The sequence below is a fragment of the Chroicocephalus ridibundus genome, chromosome Z (assembly GCF_963924245.1).
Source record: "Chroicocephalus ridibundus chromosome Z, bChrRid1.1, whole genome shotgun sequence".
NCBI lineage: Eukaryota > Metazoa > Chordata > Aves > Charadriiformes > Laridae > Chroicocephalus > Chroicocephalus ridibundus.
In genome coordinates this window covers 82,870,633-82,891,642 of record NC_086316.1, presented here as the reverse complement: position 1 = coordinate 82,891,642, position 21,010 = coordinate 82,870,633, and the positions used below count along the sequence as shown (strand labels likewise).

The 21,010-nt window shown below is 43.9% G+C and overlaps 2 protein-coding genes across 5 annotated transcripts in view; one reads left to right on the top strand and one right to left on the bottom strand.

The window, feature by feature from the left end:
* Positions 1-9,923, top strand: part of PIAS2 (protein inhibitor of activated STAT 2) — a 32,814-nt gene extending 22,891 nt beyond the window's left edge. Inside the window, exons 10-15 of one of the 4 annotated variants that reach the window (XR_010069000.1) lie at positions 159-292; positions 735-906; positions 3,197-3,336; positions 3,858-3,916; positions 5,203-5,240; positions 7,355-7,454. Coding sequence is in view for 2 of the 4 variants with exons in the window: in XM_063319374.1 (XP_063175444.1) it covers positions 159-292; positions 735-906; positions 3,197-3,336; positions 5,203-5,240; positions 7,329-7,511 (667 nt within the window). In the remaining 2 variants the exon portion in view is untranslated. Of the gene's footprint in view, positions 1-158; positions 293-734; positions 907-3,196; positions 3,337-3,857; positions 3,917-5,202; positions 5,241-7,328 lie in introns of all 4 variants that reach the window. The other 3 variants (XR_010068999.1, XM_063319375.1, XM_063319374.1) reach the window with 3 other exon arrangements.
* LOC134508185 (elongation factor 2-like) lies at positions 1,591-20,865 on the bottom strand. Its single transcript, XM_063319383.1, is given in 9 exon segments — positions 1,591-1,679; positions 9,968-13,845; positions 16,273-16,789; positions 19,193-19,368; positions 19,823-19,945; positions 19,948-19,997; positions 20,651-20,694; positions 20,697-20,771; positions 20,773-20,865. Coding segments are annotated over 7 exon segments (540 nt in total). The 5' UTR covers positions 20,836-20,865; the 3' UTR covers positions 1,591-1,679; positions 9,968-13,845; positions 16,273-16,780.
* Between the last annotated feature and the right edge of the window lie 145 nt (positions 20,866-21,010).

Genomic DNA, 21,010 nt, shown 5'->3' with positions numbered 1-21,010 from the left:
GCTTTTAGGTGAACTTTTAGATGAACTAGGGGGAGTGCACGCGATGGGTCAAAGGTGATCATAATTAGCTTTTCAGCTGTGTCTCCTTCTCATTTAGAATAAAAAAAATTCACTGGGAATCAAAAAACGAAGCCACTCCGCTTTAATTTTGTTTTCAGGCTCTTTATGGAAATCCTTAATGAATGTTCGGATGTGGATGAAATCAAATTCCAAGAAGATGGCTCCTGGTGCCCCATGAGGCCAAAGAAAGAAGCTGTGAAAGTCTCAAGTCCGCAGTGCACCAAAATAGAAAGTACGTACATCTGGGTATTGGTTGCAAACAGACAAAAAGTCTCGGAGACTTAGTTGTAGCTTGGATAACGTGCATGGATGTTGATGTTTGTTTTGTGGAGGGCTTCATACTTCTAACCTTCTTGTCATTTAAACTAAAAAGAAAGGTCACAAAAAGGGTGCATTTTGGGGCTTTATCTTTGCTCTCCATGATAACAGTTAAGAAAACAAAAGGGTGCTCTTGTTTTAGGTCCTTAAACTGAAAAGTGAAGATTAAAGCTTGCGCTTTACTATTCTCAATGTGATAGAAAATACTAATAAAATAGTTCCTGGGCCGTAATGTTCTCGGTAGTAGCCAGGACGATGAGTTAAACCAGGGTTTGAGTTCCTGGTTCTGTTGCAAGGAGAAACCGCTGATGTCAACAGCCTTTAAAAACCAGTGATATTTTATTTTTCTTGTTTAGGTTCCAGTGTTGTTAGCAAACCGTGTTCTGTGACGGTGGCCAATGAGGTAAACAAGAAGAAAGTTGACGTTATTGACTTGACAATAGAAAGCTCTTCTGATGAAGAGGAAGATCCTCCTGCCAAAAGGAAGTGCATATTTATGTCTGAAACACAAGGAAGCCCAACCAAAGGGTTTGTCAATTTTAAAGTTAGTTGTTATTCTGTAATGTCTCAGATAAACTGACGTATAGACAAACGGACTTGTAATCTCTCCTCGGGATCCAGCTCCACACTTCCAGAGGAGGATTTCTAGGCCTTTCCTTGCAGAAGGTTGTATTGATACGGTACCTCTGTACAGGTGAAACACTATTAAATAGTTTTACATCTCACAAAAGACTTGCGCTGATTGTTGCTGTGTTTGCAGGGATCTTTCTCCATAGAAAAGGAATCCGATTAAGCTAATGGACAGGATTCTCCTGAGAAGGCAGATTATGCCAAGTGGAGGAGCTTTATGCATTCTTGCGAAGTTAGTGTCATCTTAAAGGCTTTTCTCTCGCTGTCTGTTATACCCTTTATCTAATCTGCTCTGGTACCCAGGAAATTAGGTTGCGTTCCATGTTACATCCATCCTGTCAGTCCCGGAAGGGAGGCACTTTGCTGTGTTTTGAACCAAGATGAGCTTTTTCCTCTATCTCTCTGTTAAACTCTGGAATGTCTTGGACGCTGTTGTCGGCCGTGGTTGTCAGTCAGTCCTGCACTTTGGTTAGCACAACCAACGGCTTCCCAAGTCCTCTGCCAACCACTCCATCTTTGTAGTCACACCTGACTTCAGCCACAGCCTTAACCAGCTTCTTTACTGTTGTGCCTCCTTCTGTCTGTCCCAATCCGTGCAACTCAGCTGCAGGCTGCAGTTAGTTTGTGGCTTCCATAAAGTTCTTGCTCTTGGCCCGGAGGGTGCAGGAGAACTGCAGGGAGAGAGGAGCACTGGTCAGGCTCACCAGCGGTCACCGCTCCGCGAGGCAATTACAAGTGTCAGCTTTTACTAATGGCTTAGTAGTTGGTGTTGCCACATGCATGTGGTGTGTGCATCTGTGTCTCTCAGCATAGTGGCTTATATCTTGTACTAAAATAATAGTAATAAACCCAAACCCCGTCTGTTTTTGCCAGCTCTGGAAGTGCTGAGCAGGTGTACTGTGTCTCTAGTCCAGAGGAATGTGTGGTCTTTGAGCAAATAAGTTGGTCATCTTCAACAACTTTCAGCAGCGATATTGAAATGCTGTTGCTTTTTGTGAGGATTATGGAGGATTCCTTCTGCAAGAGACTGTTTCTTACTTTTTTTAATACGAAAAAAAATCTGCAACTATATCTCTTAATGAAGTTTCAGAAGGCAACAAGACTTCCTTCCGTGCTCCTGTGTCTGTCTGAGATGGCCACCTGCAACCATAACTGTAGGAGGACTGAGTTTTCTTGTCTATCTGTGACCAATGCATTTTCTTTACTGTTTGGGTATGGAAATAGCACGTTTTTATTCTTCAAATCCAAGTCAAAGCCAGGCTTTTGGGGAATAGCTTATTTCCCCTAACCGATATTGCCTGAATGCTAGTTTTGGCAAAAGTGCGGGGCATCTTCCTATAGGCAGAAGCATCATAGGCTGGAGCGTAAGAGGTGCTTGAGAAGGGGGGGTCTGAAATCCAACCTTCTGAAATCGGAAGTAGCATAAATGCACCAGTGCAGCAGCCTGGGGAGGAGAACACGAGTGGATGATGCTCACGGCTGGTGAGCTGGAGGGAGCGATGCAGAGCAGCTGGGAGCGGGACTCTGGGTGTTTCCACCTGACTTGGAGTTGATGAAATATTTTATGCATGTGGTTGGTGCCTAAACGCCTTGCGGTGTCATCTTTAACACTGCCGCGAAGTAGCTGGGCAGAAGATGGGGATGCAGAAAGGGTTTTAACTGGTTGCACGTTCCCAAAGAGCTGACCTTAGCTTGAGCTCAGGCTGCGAGTAAAGATGGGTTTGATGTTTAACTCCCATGGGTGTAATCCGTGCTGCGGGGGCTGAATAATGGTCAGTCGCGCCCTTGGTGTGACAGGTTAGCACCCAGGAACAGTTAACGTGGAGAAGTGGGAACGAGCAAGCGCTTTCCTCCTGGCGCTGGCTACCTGCACGTCCCTCCCGGGGTGCTCCACAGATAGAGATTTCCATTCCTGTCTCTGAATGGTAGGCTCCAGCACTGTACTTTGTTTTAATTGCCAACTTGCTCTTATGTCACAGCTGCTGTTGAGAGCCAAGATACGGTCATGTTATTATGAAGACTGTTATGAAAAAAGGAAATTAAGAGTGGAATACTGTGTAGTGAGTAGCCACGTTATAGTTGCGTTGTAACGTAGTGACCTTGTGAATGAGAGCGCACAGCGGCGCGTAATTTCTCTTCTGGAACTAACGGCCAGGTTGTTTGTAACTTCCCATGCTGTTCAAAACAGGGTTCTCATGTATCAGCCATCTACTGTCAGAGTGCCCAGCGTGACGACGGTCGATGCTGCTGCTATTCCTCCTTCATTAACAGACTACCCAGTACCATTCCATCATCCACCAATATCCAGTATTTCATCAGACTTGCCAGGTAGGTGGTGGCTATTTTTATTGCGTATTCTGACAGCCTTATCGTTTTGCGGGGTGGGTAAAAAATGGGAGAATTGATCAACTGTGTGTGTGTTGGTGGTTTGTTTTTTTTTTTTTTTTTTTTTCTTTAATGGCACGAGACTATATGCAGTATTGCACTGATGTGATGTCTAGACAAGTCCAGCACAGGCTGTCTTTCTGGTTTCGGATCGCGCTTTGCAACAGCGAGGCGAAAAGCATCGCTTCTGGGGTACAAATTGGCACTTTGGAACGGCAGCCAGAAACGCTTCTCGCTGTACTCAGTTAGAATTTGTGTAAACGTCCGGATGTTACGTGTCGTAGATGCGAGGGAGAGTAGCTGCTTATTTAAGTTACAGTAGTGCGATGGCGCTGACTCATCCCAACCCTAGACGCTAGAGATATTCTGGTAGCTGATTCTAGCTGATTCTGTCTAGACTGTATGAAAAAGGTTAAGGTGAGCTACAATATGTAAGCTGACCTCTATTGACTTTCTTTACCTAGACATACCCTAAATGCCTATGATGTATTCTTCAACCCTGCTGCTAAATATCAGACAAAAGGTGGGGATACTGATTGTTTTCTATCCTGGCTCCTTGAAAAGAAAACTGTCTATAGGGACTCTGGGGGTTCTCTTTGCCGGCTGTAACGAACCCAGAGCCCAGGAAATGGTGACTTGTGGTGACAGGTGTCACATTGGCCTCCTGTACTTCCCTCTCCCCCTCCTCCATTGCCTGTCTTCATTTCTCCCCTGCAACATCTCTGGGTTTTTTCCTCTTCTTTCAGCACCAGTTTGGCAATGGGATGGATATCATTCCCCTTGTTTCTCTGTCCATTTTGGTTCCCTTACTGCTCCCTCCCTCCACTTCTCCCTTGTCAAGAAATCTGTCGTCTTCCCAAATTGGATAGGCGAGTAAGCTGAGAGAATGGACGTCTAGAACTGTTTTGTCCATCTCAAGTGAAGTTCTAGAATGCGTAAGAAAAAAAGAAGCGGTCAATTCTGTAAAACGAGCTGAGCTTAAAGCTCCTTCAAAATCTTTCCCTAATGGAGAAGAGGCGGAGAAACGCCACTGGCCAGAACAGATTTGGAGGTGAGGGAAGAGGGAGGGAATAAGCTTACCATTTGTTTCTGTTGACATAGCAAACACAAGGCCAATATTTAGAAACAAACCAAAAAAAAAAAAGAGGCTGTAATTTCTTATTGGTTTCATTAATTTTAAACATCTTGCCCTAAATGCTTACACGCTAATGGTGTATAAGACGGACGCTAGTTGTCACTGCTCTTGGAGGATATACGTTGAACTACTTGTAGTTTCCTCTTCTTCGTTCCTTTTATTTGTCTAGACACAAAACGGGGATGATATTAGAAATGTTTCCTTATTGGCTGCCCGTGGGTGGAGGAAGAGACCTGCTGCTTGTTTTTGGACTTGTGCATGTTGTGACTTTACTTCATTCCAGCATCTTTAATGTGATGACACTCTTCATGTCCCAGTTTGGCCAAGTCAGGTACAATATGCAGTGAAACTTGCATTATGAACCAACAGCTCCAAATGGCAACCTCCATCTAAGCAACCACATTGAACCACCCTGCAATATCCAGTGAATAATACATCACTTTGTCATTCTCATTCTTAAAAAGAGCCACTTGTACTAGATTACTCGTTTTGCTGCTGCCTGAAGTAGTCGTTGAGAGTGGTGTCACAGTGGTATATTCCATTTAGAAACTGTGTAACAATTGCAAAATCTGTTCTACGACCACAAAAAAAAAAATTCCTTAAATTTGTTGTGTAGGAATAAAAGAAAGACTCATCAATTTATTATCCTTCTCTTTTTTTTTTTTGCTTTCTAGGTCTGGATTTTCTTTCCCTAATCCCAGTTGATTCACAGGTATGTTTCGGAACTGTTATGGGGTTAATTGCCAAGTCTGTTTTTTGTGACATACTGCTTGAGTAACTATCAGGGTGCTGTCATCATCCGTGCCGTGTTTGCAGTCCACTTGCTTAGACCTAACCACAGACCAGGAACATCAGTTTTCCCAGCAGGAGGTGGTAATGAAGACGCGTTAAGGGAGGATTCAGTTTAGCCTTACTAGGATAAATCCAGGCATGGAAACTCACTCTTTATTGATAGTTTGCCGTTCTAAAGCAGGTATTGCACAGCGCTAACTTGAACGCTCCCATCCCATGAGGACAGGCTGAGAGAGTTGGGGGGGTTCAGCCTGGAGAAGAGAAGGCTCCAGGGAGACCTTCCAGCCCCTTCCAGTCCCTCAAGGGGCTCCAGGAAAGCTGGGGAGGGACTCTGGAGCAGGGAGGGGAGCCATGGGACGAGGGGGAACGGTTTTAAACTGGAAGAGGGGAGATTTAGATGAGATATTGGGAAGAAGCTCTCTTCTGGGAGGGTGGTGAGCCCCTGGCCCAGGTTGCCCAGAGAAGCTGTGGCTGCCCCATCCCTGGAGGGGTTCAAGGCCAGGTTGGATGGGGCTTGGAGCAACCTGGGCTGGTGGGAGGTGTCCCTGCCCAGGGCGGGGGGTTGGAACTAGATGATTTTTATGGTCCCTTCCAACCCAAACCATTCTGTGATCACATATTTCACGCTCTTAGTTCATACCGTGTATCTGTAGCCCAGATTAAGCTCTGTAAATAGACTTTGCTAATTGCTATTTCTGTTGGTTTTGATATTAGGAGATTAAGTTTTAAAGAAAATATCTCCATTAATTTGCGGGGCACGTGACTGATCACTCTTAGAATCAAGCGTTCCATGTAATATCTAAACCTCATTGGTTTTGGATTATATAGAAATTTTGTAGGTCAAAAGTAACTAGGCGGTGCTTTTCCTTCCCTGAAAACTTAAACTTTACAGAGTTAGGGAGGCTGATTCTTACTGTAACTAGACTTTTATGCAGACAGACTAAAGCCTTGAAATGTGGGGTTATATTGACTCCCTAAGACAAAAGGATCTGAAGCAGACCCTCTGTTTCATCTCTTTGTCACTCAAGATAGTAGTGACAGGACTCTAGACTTGATTTTTCCGCTGCCTTAAAAACAAAGGATGAACTTCCTCCTTTTCTTTCCACTTACTGCCTCTTGCAATACTCTGTGCCTGACCTTTTGAGATCTGAACTGCCAAAGTGGGAATAACAGAAGTTTGTTCATGTGGGAGACTGGAAGCAGGTATGCTGCTCTGAAGTGTCCACTTTGGACAGTTCAAACAGTTCAGGCTCAGTTCCAAACATAAACCCGAGATCGGAATCCGCAGGGTAAGAGAAATTAAGATGTGTTGAACAAAACGTGTGTGCGCGCGTGTGGGAGGGTGTCTTACTTTATCCTCTTTGACACCTGGCAACCTCGGTCTGTTTCTAAATGCTTAGAACGTTTAGCTCTGCTTTGAGAAGGCTTGTCTTCCACTTCAGGCAATTTAAATCAACTGAGTTAATTTTTCTTAATCAGACTCGATCAGGGCTCATTTATCACCGCTAAAATGTTTAGAGCCCTGCATGTATCATTGCAGGAATACACTATGAAAATGTTAATTAGTACAGCTGCTGCCATTCGAGGGGATGAAATTATTCTAACCTCCCCTGAAGTAGCAAAAAGCATTCTGCTACCTTTCGTGAGGAAAGGAGCCTGAAATACGCAGTTGTGCCCAACATCACGGGCCGTGAACGTTCTCCAAAGGCAAAGGGTTTTTTTTTTTTTGTGATGATCCTGTGGTCATGGCAGTGTTCCTTAACGCGCTGGTAAATGCTCAAGCTAATAAGAAAACAAAAATGAAGGGGGAGGATGAGGGAGAAGGGCTCCTGGCTCCCATCTGTGCTTGCTTACTTGCCGGTTTGCAGAACTCCGGTTCTCGCTCTGCATGCGTTGAGGTTCTGCTAGTACGGCGTTTTTGTGCTCGTTGTAGGGAAGATGTATCTTCAGAGCATACATTTCCCTTGTGCAGTTAGTCTCTTCATTCTTCGTTGTTTGTTTCAAGCAGTACTGTCCTCCTATGTTTTTGGATAGTCTCACCTCAACCTTAACAAGCAGCACGCCTGGCAGCATCATCACGTCCACCAGTCACCAGGAGAGCAGCACGCACGTTAGCTCCTCCAGCAGGAGCGAGACGGGGGTGATAACCAGCAGCGGAGGCAGCGCTCCCGACATCATCTCACTGGACTGAAAGCAGGGGCAGCAGGGGGACTCCAAGGAGAAATCGCACAGAGCTGCGGCTCCTCTCTCTGGAACTTCAGCATCTCGGAAGTTACTCTGATATTTATTGAAAGGATTTGCCTTCTGGAAAATGGAGTAAATTCATCTACACTAGGAACAGAAGTGATAGTTTTTTTTTTATTATTATTATTACTTTTTTTTTTCTTGCTCATTAAATAGCTGGTATAGAAAAGGCCCCTTCAGAACATGCTTTTACGCTTTCGGCTTGTTCTGGGGAAACTGACTTTTTGTTGCTGGGTGGATTCTACAAATGGCTTTTAATTTTGTTGTAAACCACAGCAATAATGTAAAAACAAAGAAAAACTTTTTTTAAATAAAAAGGCACTTAACCACTCTAGAACAACACCACCGACAACAACCTGGACAAAGGTGCAGAAGTGTATGCATTGGTGAATTTTTAATATTTTCACGGGGGCCTGTAATAAAACTTCGTTTAAGACAATGAAGCTTTGTGAAATAGCCATGACTTGTGTTGTATGTCTCTTGTTCCCCCCCTTCCCCCTTACTTGGGGGATGCAGGGGAAGCCTCTGTAAATGGGATTGTTTGGGTTTTTTGTTTGTTTTGTTTTGTTTTGTTTTTTTTCTCCTGATTTCACGTTTTTCATAAATGCGACGAAATCCTAAGCTGTGACTTCTTCCTCTTCATGTTCTTTGGGCTGGGGACAATCTATCTATGCAAACCCTGCGTTACGCCATCTTGGTGCTGTCATGTCAGAATTAAGACACTTCCCCTCCACCACCAAAAACTCCAAACTATGTACAGTTGAATTTTTTTGGTGTGATAGCTTTAAGAAGGGATGGGCGGGGGGGGGTGTGGGAAAAAAGCCTTTAAACTCAAATTTGGATTATAAAGTTCTTGGTGGCCCTCCCTGACCGGATGATCAAACTTCTCTGGCAGCTGTAAGGAGACAAAATAGGAATGGCTTTCTCCGGTGTAGGATTATTTTGTAGGATCTCTTGCTGCTGGCACTGCCGGACTCCGCTTGGGAATACTGCACTCTGGCTTGCCCTGGGGCAGGCTTGGCTTTTTGGAAGATAAAAGCTGCGCTGTGTTTCCCCCCCCCTAACTGGAATTATATGTTTAGGGCTTAGCGCTGCTTTGTCCCCTGTTACGGGGTTCCTAGTCACGGCTTTTCGAATTCAATGGGAACAATTCCCTCCTGTTTTACTCCTCCCCATGAATCTGCTGCTTTGCGCCTATGCGGTGTTCTCCCCACCCCCCTCAGCAGTACTGTATGGGGAAGAGGTTACAGACGAGGAAAATCGAGTCATTTCCGCGCAGCCGGAATAATGTTATTGTCTAAATATGTTGACAGCAGCTTTTCCAAGTGTCGTGTTTCTGTTGAGTTAACTGTATTTGAGATGATTCCTTCCTTAATTACCAGCTTTCACTTTTTTCCTAATTTTGTGTTCCTTTTTTTTTCTTTTTTTTTTTTTGTTATTTCTTTAGTCAGGTGTCTGGTGCTTTTTGCCTTCCGTTACTGTGACAGTATTTGAACAAAGTACACGGATAAGAAATATCGAAGCAGGATGTATCTGTAACTCTCCTCTGCCCTGTACTCCCACCTTTAATGCTGCGTTACTATCCCTCATTGCCTTTTTTTTTTTTTTTTTTTGTACGACCTTTCACAGCGGTCTTCAGTTCACGTGCTGGTCTTAATATTGCATCCAGTCTTTCGTTTCCGTATCTGTTGAATTTTTTTGTACCTGTTGAGGATGAGTTTTTTAGCATGATTTATTTCCAATAAAGCCATGCTACTCATGAAGGTTTTTTTTTTTCTTTTCCTAGCGGCCTGCAGCCCATCCGTGGTTTCTGCATCACAATCGCGCAGTGACCTGAACTATACATAGAGCGTGGAGAGCGAGGTTCCAGAGTCATGCTGAATAAAGCGTTTAAAACTGGTCTCTGTTGCTGAAAATGCTGTTTATACTCTTAATGCCGAACTGAAGCGTGACTCGGGCAAGTGCTGAACTGGCTGAAGGGACGTAAATGTCTCACATGTATGTCACAAAGGTCCCATTTTTAGGACATGTGCTCTAAACCATTCATGATAGCATAAAATACAGCTGGAATTCTGTTAATTATTGTGCCCTGACAGTAGTTAGTTATCAGGGCTGATGGACGGTTGTGTTCTCCAGCTCTTTTGGGCAGGAGTTTTGCAGCTGCATTTCACTTTAAACCTTCTCGACCCGTGACAGCAATGTCAAATGCAAAATTTAAGTCATTCGAGCACCCCCTGTTTGGGAGAGAGTGAGACTGTCACAGGCTGTGGTTCAGGTGAACTCTTACGTGAGTTTTTGGCTTCTTTTTCCTTCAATGAGTTCTAAACGGCATCAGAACGTCTATGCAGGAACTTCTAACATGAGAAAAGTGTTGGATGAAGGAAAGGTTAGGTGACTTCTTACCTCTCTGGTTCCACTACGGAAGCATCTGGTTACTGCTATGAGTGGACTACATCAAAGATACCTTCAAACCAACTGCAGAAGGAAAGCAAAGCTTATGAGACTCATACGAAGTCCCTCTACTGCGCAGATAAGCAGCATGCAATGAGTCATGCTGCGTGGTTTGCTTTCCCCCCCCCCCCCATCCATTTGCTGCATCTTTTTTCTGCATTTTTCTGGACCTGAGCTAGCTGCTAAAATACCAGCTACAGAGAGGCTGGACCTGTACGCCTGAAGACTATTAGCCTGAGCTGGCATCTGATTTTCATACTTCCAGGTCGGATAAAGCTGCCCAAAACAATCGTGAGCCCTTGTAGGCAGGAGTCTGCTGCCCAATGATCCAGCCTCAATGATCCCTCCAGCCTCAACGATCCCTCCCGGGGTGGGAGGTTCTGCACCTGCCCAGCAGCAGGAGTTCATAGAACCATAGAAAGGTCCGGGTTGGAAGGGACCTTTAAGATCATCAAGTCCAATCATTAACCTAACACTGCCAAAACCACCACCAAACCGCGTCCCTCAGCACCACGTCTACCTGTCTTTTAAATACCTCCAGGGCCGCCGATTCCACCTCTTCCAATGGCTGACAACCCTTTCTCTGGAGACATTTTTCCTAATATCCAATCCAAACCTTCGCTGGAGGCGTTTCAGACATTTCCTCTATCTGCCTTTAAATCCGGGTGCTGGGTGCTTGCAAGCTTACCTGTGACCGCAAGCCTTTCGCTATCAGTTTTCAAGAGGAACAAGAGGATTGAAGTTGGGAACTGAAAGGACGCCTCTTCTGGCTGAGAGGACAAAACCTGTCAGTTCAACGAGAATTCCTGCAAGAGCAACAGCGAAGGGAGCTGCCTCCTAAGTTAAAAGACAATTATGGATCGGGCAAACTGTAAAGAATGCCAATTAGTCCCGGGCAACTGATTATTTTTTTTTAACACAGGCTTCAGCGACCACAGACAAGATACATGCGACAACAATCCTGCAAGTCAAATTAGCATGTCATTTTTATTTCTTTTACGAGGAAATGGTATTGGGACAAAACACAACATGAAACAGAAGTGACTATAATTTATCTAGGATGTTACCCGGAGTTGGAATTCCCTCCTTCAAGCCTTTGCGTTCACGTGTTTCTGCCACAACTTGCCAAGGATTAGAATTTGCATCGTAAAGATCTCCAGGCAAAATCTGCCAGTGATCAAAGACACGCTGTGGAAGAGCCTGGCCACCAGTGCTGGATCTCAAGCCGGTGGTAAAACCTAGACGGAAGGACAAAATAAAAAGGGATGAGCCAGCTACACCAAAAAAACCAACCAACCAAACTGGTTTATTATGAATTTCTGCATAGACAAAACCCTAAAAACACTCTTTCGGAACTGTTAAGAAACCGCTACTTTGCAGATACTTCTTTCAAGCAAGGTAAAAATGAGGCCAGCTCCAAAGAACTCATGTGACCAAGTAAATTAGCAACAAAAAGGCAAACAAAAATTCAATTTAGGTAGATAGAGAAGTATATGGGGAGAATTATGTTTCAAAAGGAGGCGGTTCTTCGCCCGTCTAGATTGGTGAAGTCATAGAATCACAGAACGGTTTGGGTTGGAAGGGACATTAAAGATCATCTAGCTCCAACCCCCCTGCCAGTGCTGTGGGTGCTGCTGGTTTATGCTGAGGGGGGAGACGGAGTGATTTCATAAAGAAATCCATCGAGGGTTACTACTTGATCCAGAACCCACTTCTGCCCCAGGAAGCCTCTGAAAGTGGTTATAAAAAAAGCAACCGGGGGAGTTTTCCATCAGCTTACCTTGTTCTTTCTCTTCCCTAAGCGTTCCCTTTCAGTCACTGCCACGAACGAGGTGCCGGGCTAACTCGCCGTTTAGCCTGACGGTCCAGGACTTGACATTTAACTGAAGACACAGAGGTGTTTCCTTTGCCATTTCCTCGGCTTCACCACGGCATCATCCCCTTCGCTCAAGTATTCAGAGCTGCTGCCGGTGAGCCCCGACTTGCTCCCGTAGAACCGCATCTCACCGCTCGTTCAGAGGAATGCCGCTGTTTCCCCGTATCTTTAGCATGCTGGTTTAGCAAGATTCCACCGCAGCTTTGGCAAGGAACGCGAAAGGTAGTTTTGTGGAACAGGGACGGTAAGGTGCTACGCAAGTTGAGACCGAGAGCCCAGTGTAATACACATCCCACCGAGCCTAAGCTTACGCTTCTTTTTGGTTTTCCATGTTTGGAAAACGGGTCTCACTGTGAAATTAAGCTCTGTGGAAACTTGGAGAAGGGGAAAAAAAAAACCAACCCAAAATACTCAAAACCCAGCCACACAAACACAAGCGTAAATTGTTCTTTTAAGAAGTTAAAGTGCCAGTTTGGACTTTAAAAGTTAAAGCATCTCTTATTTCATCCCTGATTATTTTAGCAGTTGCCACACTGATGTACTTTGGCAAAGAAGCCCCCTCCAAAATCACACATGACATTTCTTAGTTTTACCCTGTGAGGAGTTCCAAATGCGCACCACGAAACTGGTAAACTTTCTGTCACGATGTCACAGGATGCTCTTGAAGGCGGGAGGGAAACGGGACACACAAACAGAATCCCAGACTGGCAGGGGTCGGAAGGGACCTTCGGAGATCATCTGGTCCAACCCCCTGCCAGAGCAGGGTCACCCAGAGCAGGCTGCACAGGAACGCATCCAGGCGGGTTTGGAATATCTCCAGAGGAGACTCCACAGCCTCTCTGGGCAGCCTGTTCCAGCGCTCTGGCAGCCTCAAAGGAAAGAAGTTTTTCCTCATGTTCAGATGGAATTTCCCGTGTTCCAGTTTGTGCCCGTTGCCCCTTGTCCTGTCGCCGGGCACCACTGAGAGGAGTCTGGCCCCATCCTCTTGACACCCACCCTTTAGATACTGATCAGCATTGATGAGATCCCCTCTGTCTGCTCTTCTCCAGGCTGACCAGCCCCAGGGCTCTCAGCCTTTCCTCAGCAGAGAGATGCTCCAGTCCCCTGATCATCTTGGTCGGCTCCACTGGACTGTCTCCAGCAGTTTCCTGTCCTTCTTGAACCGGGGAGCCCAGAACCGGACCCAGTGCTCCAGCTGTGGCCTCCCCAGGGCAGAGCAGAGGGGGAGGATGACCTCCCTCCACCTGCTGGCCACGCTCTTCTTAATGCCCCCCAGGAGACCACTGGCCTTCTTGGCCACAAGGGCACATTGCTGGCTCCTGGGTGACTTGTTGTCCACCAGCCACAAGACCAGAGGAAGGGCTCTGTATCACTGAAAAGTTGACGTTTCAGGGGCAGGATAAGAAGAAACACATTACTATTTTAAAGGTAGTCTTAAGATTGGCAAGGGGGGGTGATGCCATTTAAGCTGTTCAGGTTGGCCCTCTGTCCTTTTAAAGATCAAATTTTCCAGCCTGCTGCTGCTGAAGACCAGTTCTTTTTTCTAGACTTCCTTCAAAGTAAGACCTTGACTTAAAATGATGGAAACCCAATCTGGTGTACGCTGAAAAGCCTTAATGTGCAGAAGATGCCGCATCTTTTTGGCACCCTCTGCTGTCACGAAAGCCCAGGAGAAAAGGGGTAAACTATTCTGAACTGAAGATGCAGAGGGACAACAGGAAGAAGCTTGGAGCTAAATAAAATGGGAATTCTTAAGTCCCTTTCATCCTGCAGATGCCTGCCTTTAATTGCATGTGGGTAACAAGAAAAGCATCATCTTACCAAATGACTCATTTACAGGTAGCTACGCCTTGACCACAAACATTGGAGTTCCCGCCACTTGCGATTCTTCAAAGACGCGTCCCCTTTTCCGGTTCAGCACACCGTAGGTCCCACCAACCACTTGTTCGGGGCACTATAAAGAAAAATTCCGTTGTTAGATAAAAGGAGGAGATCACCAGTTCTTAAAACACAGCCGGGCAGCTTTAGGGAATCCCTCTAGACAGCTCTCTTGATGTTTTCCCCCACGATGGCTCCTCCCACAGAGGAATTTCTCCCAAGGCACCTTTCAGAAGCTCTGCCTGCCTTCTCCGCCTCACCGGGCTGTGAAGTCTCCAATTACTGTCTATACGGGCGACGGGGTTGTAGTTTACGTACGCAAAGTGAGGCAAAAGGGCATACGCTGGGTGAGTTACCTTCAGCAATCTTTGGGCACAAGAAAGCAGAGCGCTCTAGTGCTTTGCAATCAATGCATTTACTACAGGATACAAGTTTTATACAAACAGAAGCGTGTCGTACCTTACCTTAGAACTTACAACGTGGCTGACAAGCACTCTGATAAAAAACTGTACTAAAAACCCCCCACTTTTGCTTAGAAACACACACTAAAGCTGCAAAACTCCCCTGCGTTGTCATGATAGGCCTCACAAGTCATCGAGGAGAAAAAATTCTCCATTTTTGCTGCTTTGTCCTTACTTGCACTCATGGCTTAAGACATTTTTTAAGCTGGTAGATTTCCTGCCCACCACCCAGCACCGTAGTCAGGAATTAAGTTTTAAAGAAGGTTTTAAATCTTCCAATTGCTTTTAAGACAGTTAAGACAAACCCTTATGTGAATAGCTGTACTTGGGGATAAACAAATACTTCTAGCACGGAATACATTTTCCGGGCTCTTTCATGGAAGAATTTCATTTACCAAGAAAATCCAGTTATTCAAAGGGCAGAAGTTAATGTTTACACAGCTCAAAAAGAGCTTATTAAAAAAAAATAAAATCCCTGCTGCTCTTTCTGGTAGTTTAGGATACCCGTTGTTTGTTCACCTGAACAGGGACAGAAAGAAGGGAGGGGACAAAAAAAAAAACCAAACCAAACCCCAAATTATAACTTTCCCCAAAAGTACTGACAATTCATAAAGAACAGCGTAATTCACCTCCCCACCTATGTTTTGCTGTTTCCATTAAACCTTTCCCTAACTTCGGAATGAAAAACCTCTTCTCAAACAAATTATTTGCATCACTGATCTAAAGGACGTAGAACGGAGCTGTCATGGTTTCTTGGAAAAGAATGTGGAAACACGGAGAGAGGAGATTTAGATGAGATCTGAGGAAGAAATTCTTTGCCGTGAGGGCGGTGAGCCCCTGGCCCAGGTTGCCCAGAGAAGCTGTGGCTGCCCCATCCCTGGAGGGGTTCAAGGCCAGGTTGGCCGGGGCTTGGAGCAACCTGGGCTGGTGGGAGGTGTCCCTGCCCGGGGCAGGGGGTGGCACTGGGTGGTCTTTAAGGTCCCTTCCAATCATTCTATGATTCTACGATTAACAACTGACCCCCAAATAAACCTTCTGGATAGCATGTAGAAGGCTACACTCAGGGATGCAATGTAAAAAGTCACAACAACCACTTAAAATTTCCGTATGACTACTTACATCTTGTTAAAAGCTACGAGTAAAATACTTATCCAGAACAAGCAATTTGACCATCACTGTATGTTTGAATTAGTGAAAACCAGCACTCCCTTTTTTCCTTGGGCTAGTGACTTACACTTCCACAGAAATGTTAGGACCCATGGATTATGTTAAACTCCTAAAATAAAACATGAATGTCCTTCGTCCCTACTGACAACGGTTTACAACAGCAGAAGGAAAAAGGTCCATGGATAGTCGTATTTTATGGCTGTATCTTCCATATACGGAAGATAAAAATAAAACCAAATGTTTTATTAAATCTCTGGCCATTTGCCACAGTGGTGCGGCTGGATTTCCCTTCGCCAGTGATTATTTCAAGAAGTTTCCACGTGTATCCCCTGGGCCCCCTTTTCACGTGGGTTTTAATACACCTGAGGAGAACATGAGTTAGCACAGGAACCGGGCAGTTTCTTAAAGTCTTTGCTTTTAACATTCAGTCCTGCATAGAAAGTGACCGTGTGCTCTCAGACATTACTCTTCAAAAGGTTGTCTGGAATTCAGCTGTTTTCTTTATTATTATTTTTTTTTTTATCTCTCCAGCAAATGATTCTACGATTCTGTGAAATGTTTTTTTTTATATATATACAAATCATAGAAAGACAAGTAAGATAAGTTTCTGCAAATTTTAGACAGACCTAAAAGACTGTTCTCGTTACATAGCTCAAGGGTAATAATAGCTACCACGCTGGCAATTCTCACGAAGTAGAAAGGCCGAGTTACCTTAAGAAGGGGTTTTCCCTCTTTATCTCGATCTTCAATGTCTAGCTTGATATCAAGTTCTCTATCAGTTTGGCCGCCTCTTCCTGCTTAAAATTCATAATGGCATCAAAGATATGAAGCCAGCGACCGGAGTAAATAATATAACAGAGAAAGGTTTCGCTTACCGTTTATCTTAAACATGTTGCGCATCTGAAAACCCTCCAGTTTCTCTGTTCTGGGCTTTTGTTTGAAAAACTCTTCGCAAGGATCACACAGCTCAAGATTCACAAATTATATCAGATGTTTCTTATTCCAAAGGAAATTCCAAATTCCTGTCAGAAGAGGTTCACACACGAGGCACACAAATCTTTAACGATACGCAGAATACGTTCTTTCAGTACCATTCCGATTTTCTGCCTTCTCCTTCTGTCCCACCTTTTGCACATTGTTCTTACACTGCCACATTTTTCTAGTCTCTACAGAAAGTATGGGCCGACTTTAGAAGAGGGATGGCTTTCCTAAGGGATAACCTGCTAAACTAAAAAACGTCTCCCCTTATGCCCCTGCAATCAAATCAAGACAAAATATTGCTTTACCTTAACGACAGGATCCTGAACTAGCTGGCAAAATGTCCTTGGCAACTTCTTTCCATCTGGGCTAGTGGTTGATTTGCTGAATTTTCCAGTTGCTGGATCAAAATACCTAAAGAAGTTTATTTTTACTCATCCAGTTTGAACTTGAGGAGTATCCACTTTTCCTGCAAATTTCCACTGAAGTTATTTTGTAAAGTCTCACATTTAAGCAGAGATTAAAACAGCAGAAGAACAGCTAATGCTTATTTGCATGTAGCAATAACTGTTAGATTTTTGGGGAGGCAAAGAATGGTTTTTTGTCGGTTTAGGTTTTTGAGGTTTCTTACTACACTTAGAAACACTGACATCGGCATGCATTTTCAGGCTTTTTAGAAGGAACGAGGCACTGTAAGCAAACCTGTTGCCAAGAATTCTCTTACTCCACCCTGTTACCTGGAACCGTCTTTTGAAGCCTTGCTAAAATCATTTAAATGCCACACAAGATAAATCTTGGAGTACGCTGTGAGCTAAATGAGTCAAGGCAGGTTAATTTATTATCAGGCGTCAGAAGACAGGCAAATAGATTAAGCTTTCACACGCGTGTAAAGCGTTCAGTTAACAGCAAGATGTGTACACGTCTAATATGAAATTAACTCCGTCGTTTATGAGATACGATTTAAGGTTCATTAAATTTACAAAAATACTCACTGGTATCGAATGACTGGATTTGCTCCGTAACCCGTTGTGTATTAATTTTACCTCGGCAGTTCAATAAAAGCATTTACGTTGGAAGTTCTGAGAGTGCATCTTCTCCCTCTGCTCTCACAGAGCAGGTTATCGGAACTCACCACAGAAGGCACGTACAGCACATCTGCACTACAAGCAATTGCCTTGCTTAGATACGTACCTATTTTTTGTTTGGAAGAGTTAAAAGCTCGTGTCTCTAATTAGCTTTCTAAGCTGCCTGTGAAAGCTTAGTTTTACAGAAGCACAAACTCAACGTGCTCTGGTATGCCTCACCGACATCCTTAGAGTGTCCTTAGAGCGAGGTATCTAAGCACATACCTACATTCCTTCCACACGTACTGTGTTACTGACTTACCACCCCAGAGTTTTTTCACCCTATCTTCCACTTTCTTTGAATGCTCAGCTGGAGGGAGTTGTGCTTTTTCACCTCTGGCAGCAAATTTGCTTACACGCGTCTCAGCAAACGGCTTCACCGTGAATGCCCAGCCGTGCAGACCGGACCCAAACCTGACAGTCCTGAGAGCCGGATTGATCTTTAAAAGGGGAAAAAAAGCGAACACATTTCACTAAACACTGATTTGAAATGTATGAATTGCTTTCGGTGACAGGCAGGATCAGTAATTATGTCAAATATTTTCTGAAACATAAACCAAGGAAATATTTCCCCTAAGATGGGTCTGTTGAATACTACTTTAAAGCAAGAGCCTTACTTTGTCCCATGCAGTGAACTCATGTGTAACAAAGGCAAAAATAAAAACTTCAGAAACATACTTGTAAAGCGCTAAGTAGGATTTGGAGGATTACGACTTTGTAAAGAAATGAATTGTTAGTGAACTTTCTCTGGAAATGAAAATATTGGCCACGTCATTCCTGCCACACCGATAAACATGGTCTGACTTCGGAATGGCTGAGATTCATGGAATATAACAATCAGAACACAATCCTAGCTGAGAGTCCTTTGTTTCAGTAACTAGATTATGCTGCAATCAATTTTAGCCGCCCAACCAGCTAGTTCATTATGATCACATTTAAACAAAGGGAACCGGGTTCTGGTGAGAAGGTCCATCCCGCAGATATTTGGTGGAAAAAATAATATCTGAAGCAGCCTGATTCTGACAATTCCTTATTCTAAAAGCTGGACCAGCAGAGAAGACTCTCGGTTGACTTTGTGTTTTTATTTTACAATTCTCAGCTGCAACGTAGGAAATACTATTGTGCTTTCTAGTTTCAGAGATATCTAGCATATTATGATATAATTCCTGGTAGGATAACACGGCCCTACATCTTCGGATCAGAAAAGAGCAAATTAAATGTCTTATCAGTCAGGAATAGCAGAAAGGCCATGTTTCTTGTCGCGTAAGAGACAGAAGCAGCAAAGTCAGGCACAGAAAGCTAATCTCCTGGTTTCTGGTCTGTTGCCTTAAATTTCAAGCCAAAGTTTCCCTTCAGCAGTTTCCCCCAGGCAAATGTCTGACATTTGACGTTTGAATGACATCGAGCAACTGGCTTGAGGCTACACATTTTGTTAGTGAGAAAGCATCACTAGAGGATCATCCGCTTGGCGAATTCTCTCCTCTCTCCTAGTTGCTTTCGCTCCCCAGTTGGTTGGTGTGAAATAATATCCCCAAAAGAAAACATACGAAACAGTGGGGGTGGAAGGGGACTGAAGAACGCTCCTTCAGGTTGGCCAGAGATCTGAACTGCCTACAGGCAACTGTTTCATATCAAGGCTGGTATTCTCTAAAATAGGATTTCAATCACGGAAAGGTTTTAAAGTTTTCTTTACCATAATATTACCCATTGGTCCAGTTTCACCCTCACCATTGGTGGAAATGTTGACACTGACAGTTTGCACAATACGCTGAAATGTCTGGTAGAGTTCCTCAGGCTCCAGCTGCAATTCTGGTTTGACATGTTCTGCAGTAGCCTGCCACAGAGCAGCCTCTGTCTGTACACAAACCCCTTAAAAAATATAAGCGCAATTAAAACACGCGTTATATATATAAGCAAAACCTCTAATCTACTTTGGACAGCAGCGACTGGGAAATTCAAGCTGGGAATTTGGTGGTGGTCTTGGTGCTCTCCAAAACTGTCGTTACTCAGTTACATGTATCGCTCTGTCTTCTAACTGAAGGAGGAGGAGAATGAGGGGCAGCTCCACTCCCTAGGATTTTGCTGAAGGATTGATTTTATTTCCTCAGCTCCTCTACGTTCAACCCACAAGCTGCATACAAAGTGGCTATAATCCTCTAAGATACAGGAGAAGCCATGGGCTAAGGCTGCAAATCGGAATTCATACCATTAGAAGTTAAACTGCCAGAGAAAGAAATTTTTTCCATTACATGTGATTTTTTTTTCCTTAAGAGGAAGGAAATAAAATACACTGAGGTCTTTCTAATTAGAAGAGCATTCTTACCTGAAACACAGTCAACCACAACAAGGGCAGCATCAGCGACACACGGAGCTGCTGTAACTTCAGAGGAGAAATCAACATGTCCAGGGGAGTCAATTAAGTTAATAAGAAAACCTGAACCATCCCTTTGATGAGGGCCAAGTTGTTGTCTGAGAGTTCATAATACATAGAAATTGCCCTGTAAGAGAAGATAAGGCATTTTAATAATGTCTCGTAATTTACTGATTTTAAAACTTGCATTGGTCAGGCACCTGTACCTCCTCTGTTACAGTGCCAATATTTCTCGATGTGTTTAAAGGAAAAACCACAAGGAGACTTCAGTATTTCAATTTACAAGCTTCTTAGGATCTAAAATTCTGCTTGAGTGTAATTAATTTTTATTTTTATTCAGAATCAACACCTCAAGCTAGGAGTCACAGCATAACGTCACTGCCAAACACTTGCAGAGTCATGCTCCAAATCACTTTCCAACTTAACTTTGCAGTTGCAGACATTATAGACAGAGGTGATACTAATAAAACAGAGCCCAGCACACTGGCTTGCAGGAACAGGGTGTTAGTCTGCAAGGAATCCAATAAAAATGAAGGTTACTACTAAGAATCCTTCTGAAAGCATCTTTCTCCATAGTGAGAAGCAGGTAAGAGTGGTCGCTAGATATCACTTCTGAGCTCTACTCCAATACTGCCCAGATTGCGCTCTGAAGACTGAACTTCTGTAATGCACAGTTTGATTCATATGTCAACTTCAAAAAGATCTGACAAGATGCAAGGCTTTGAGCAAACCTCTCTTCAGGCTAAGACGAAAAAAAGAAAGATACAAACAAATTCTTACGTAGACTTGATTGTGATACATCTTTCTTGCTCAGCTTTCCGTGTGGGTCTGTGAATCGTGTTTCTCTGGCTCTGGCTGAAGCAATGACGCCCGTTTTACACACCAGGGAGTCTGTCAAGGTTTGATTTGCCACGATCAACATGAGCAATCACAGACATATTCCTAATATGGGACTTCTTGTCCATGATTGCTCAGATCTGGTCTACTGTGAAATTCACCTGGATGAGGGAGGAAAAAAAAGAAAAGAAGAAAAACAGCTATTGCTTCCTTCTAAAGTACACAAACGTATACGTGAAACTAAACTTTTACTATTTGTTATTAAATTCACAACCTAAAGAATAAATTAAGTTCATAGAATTA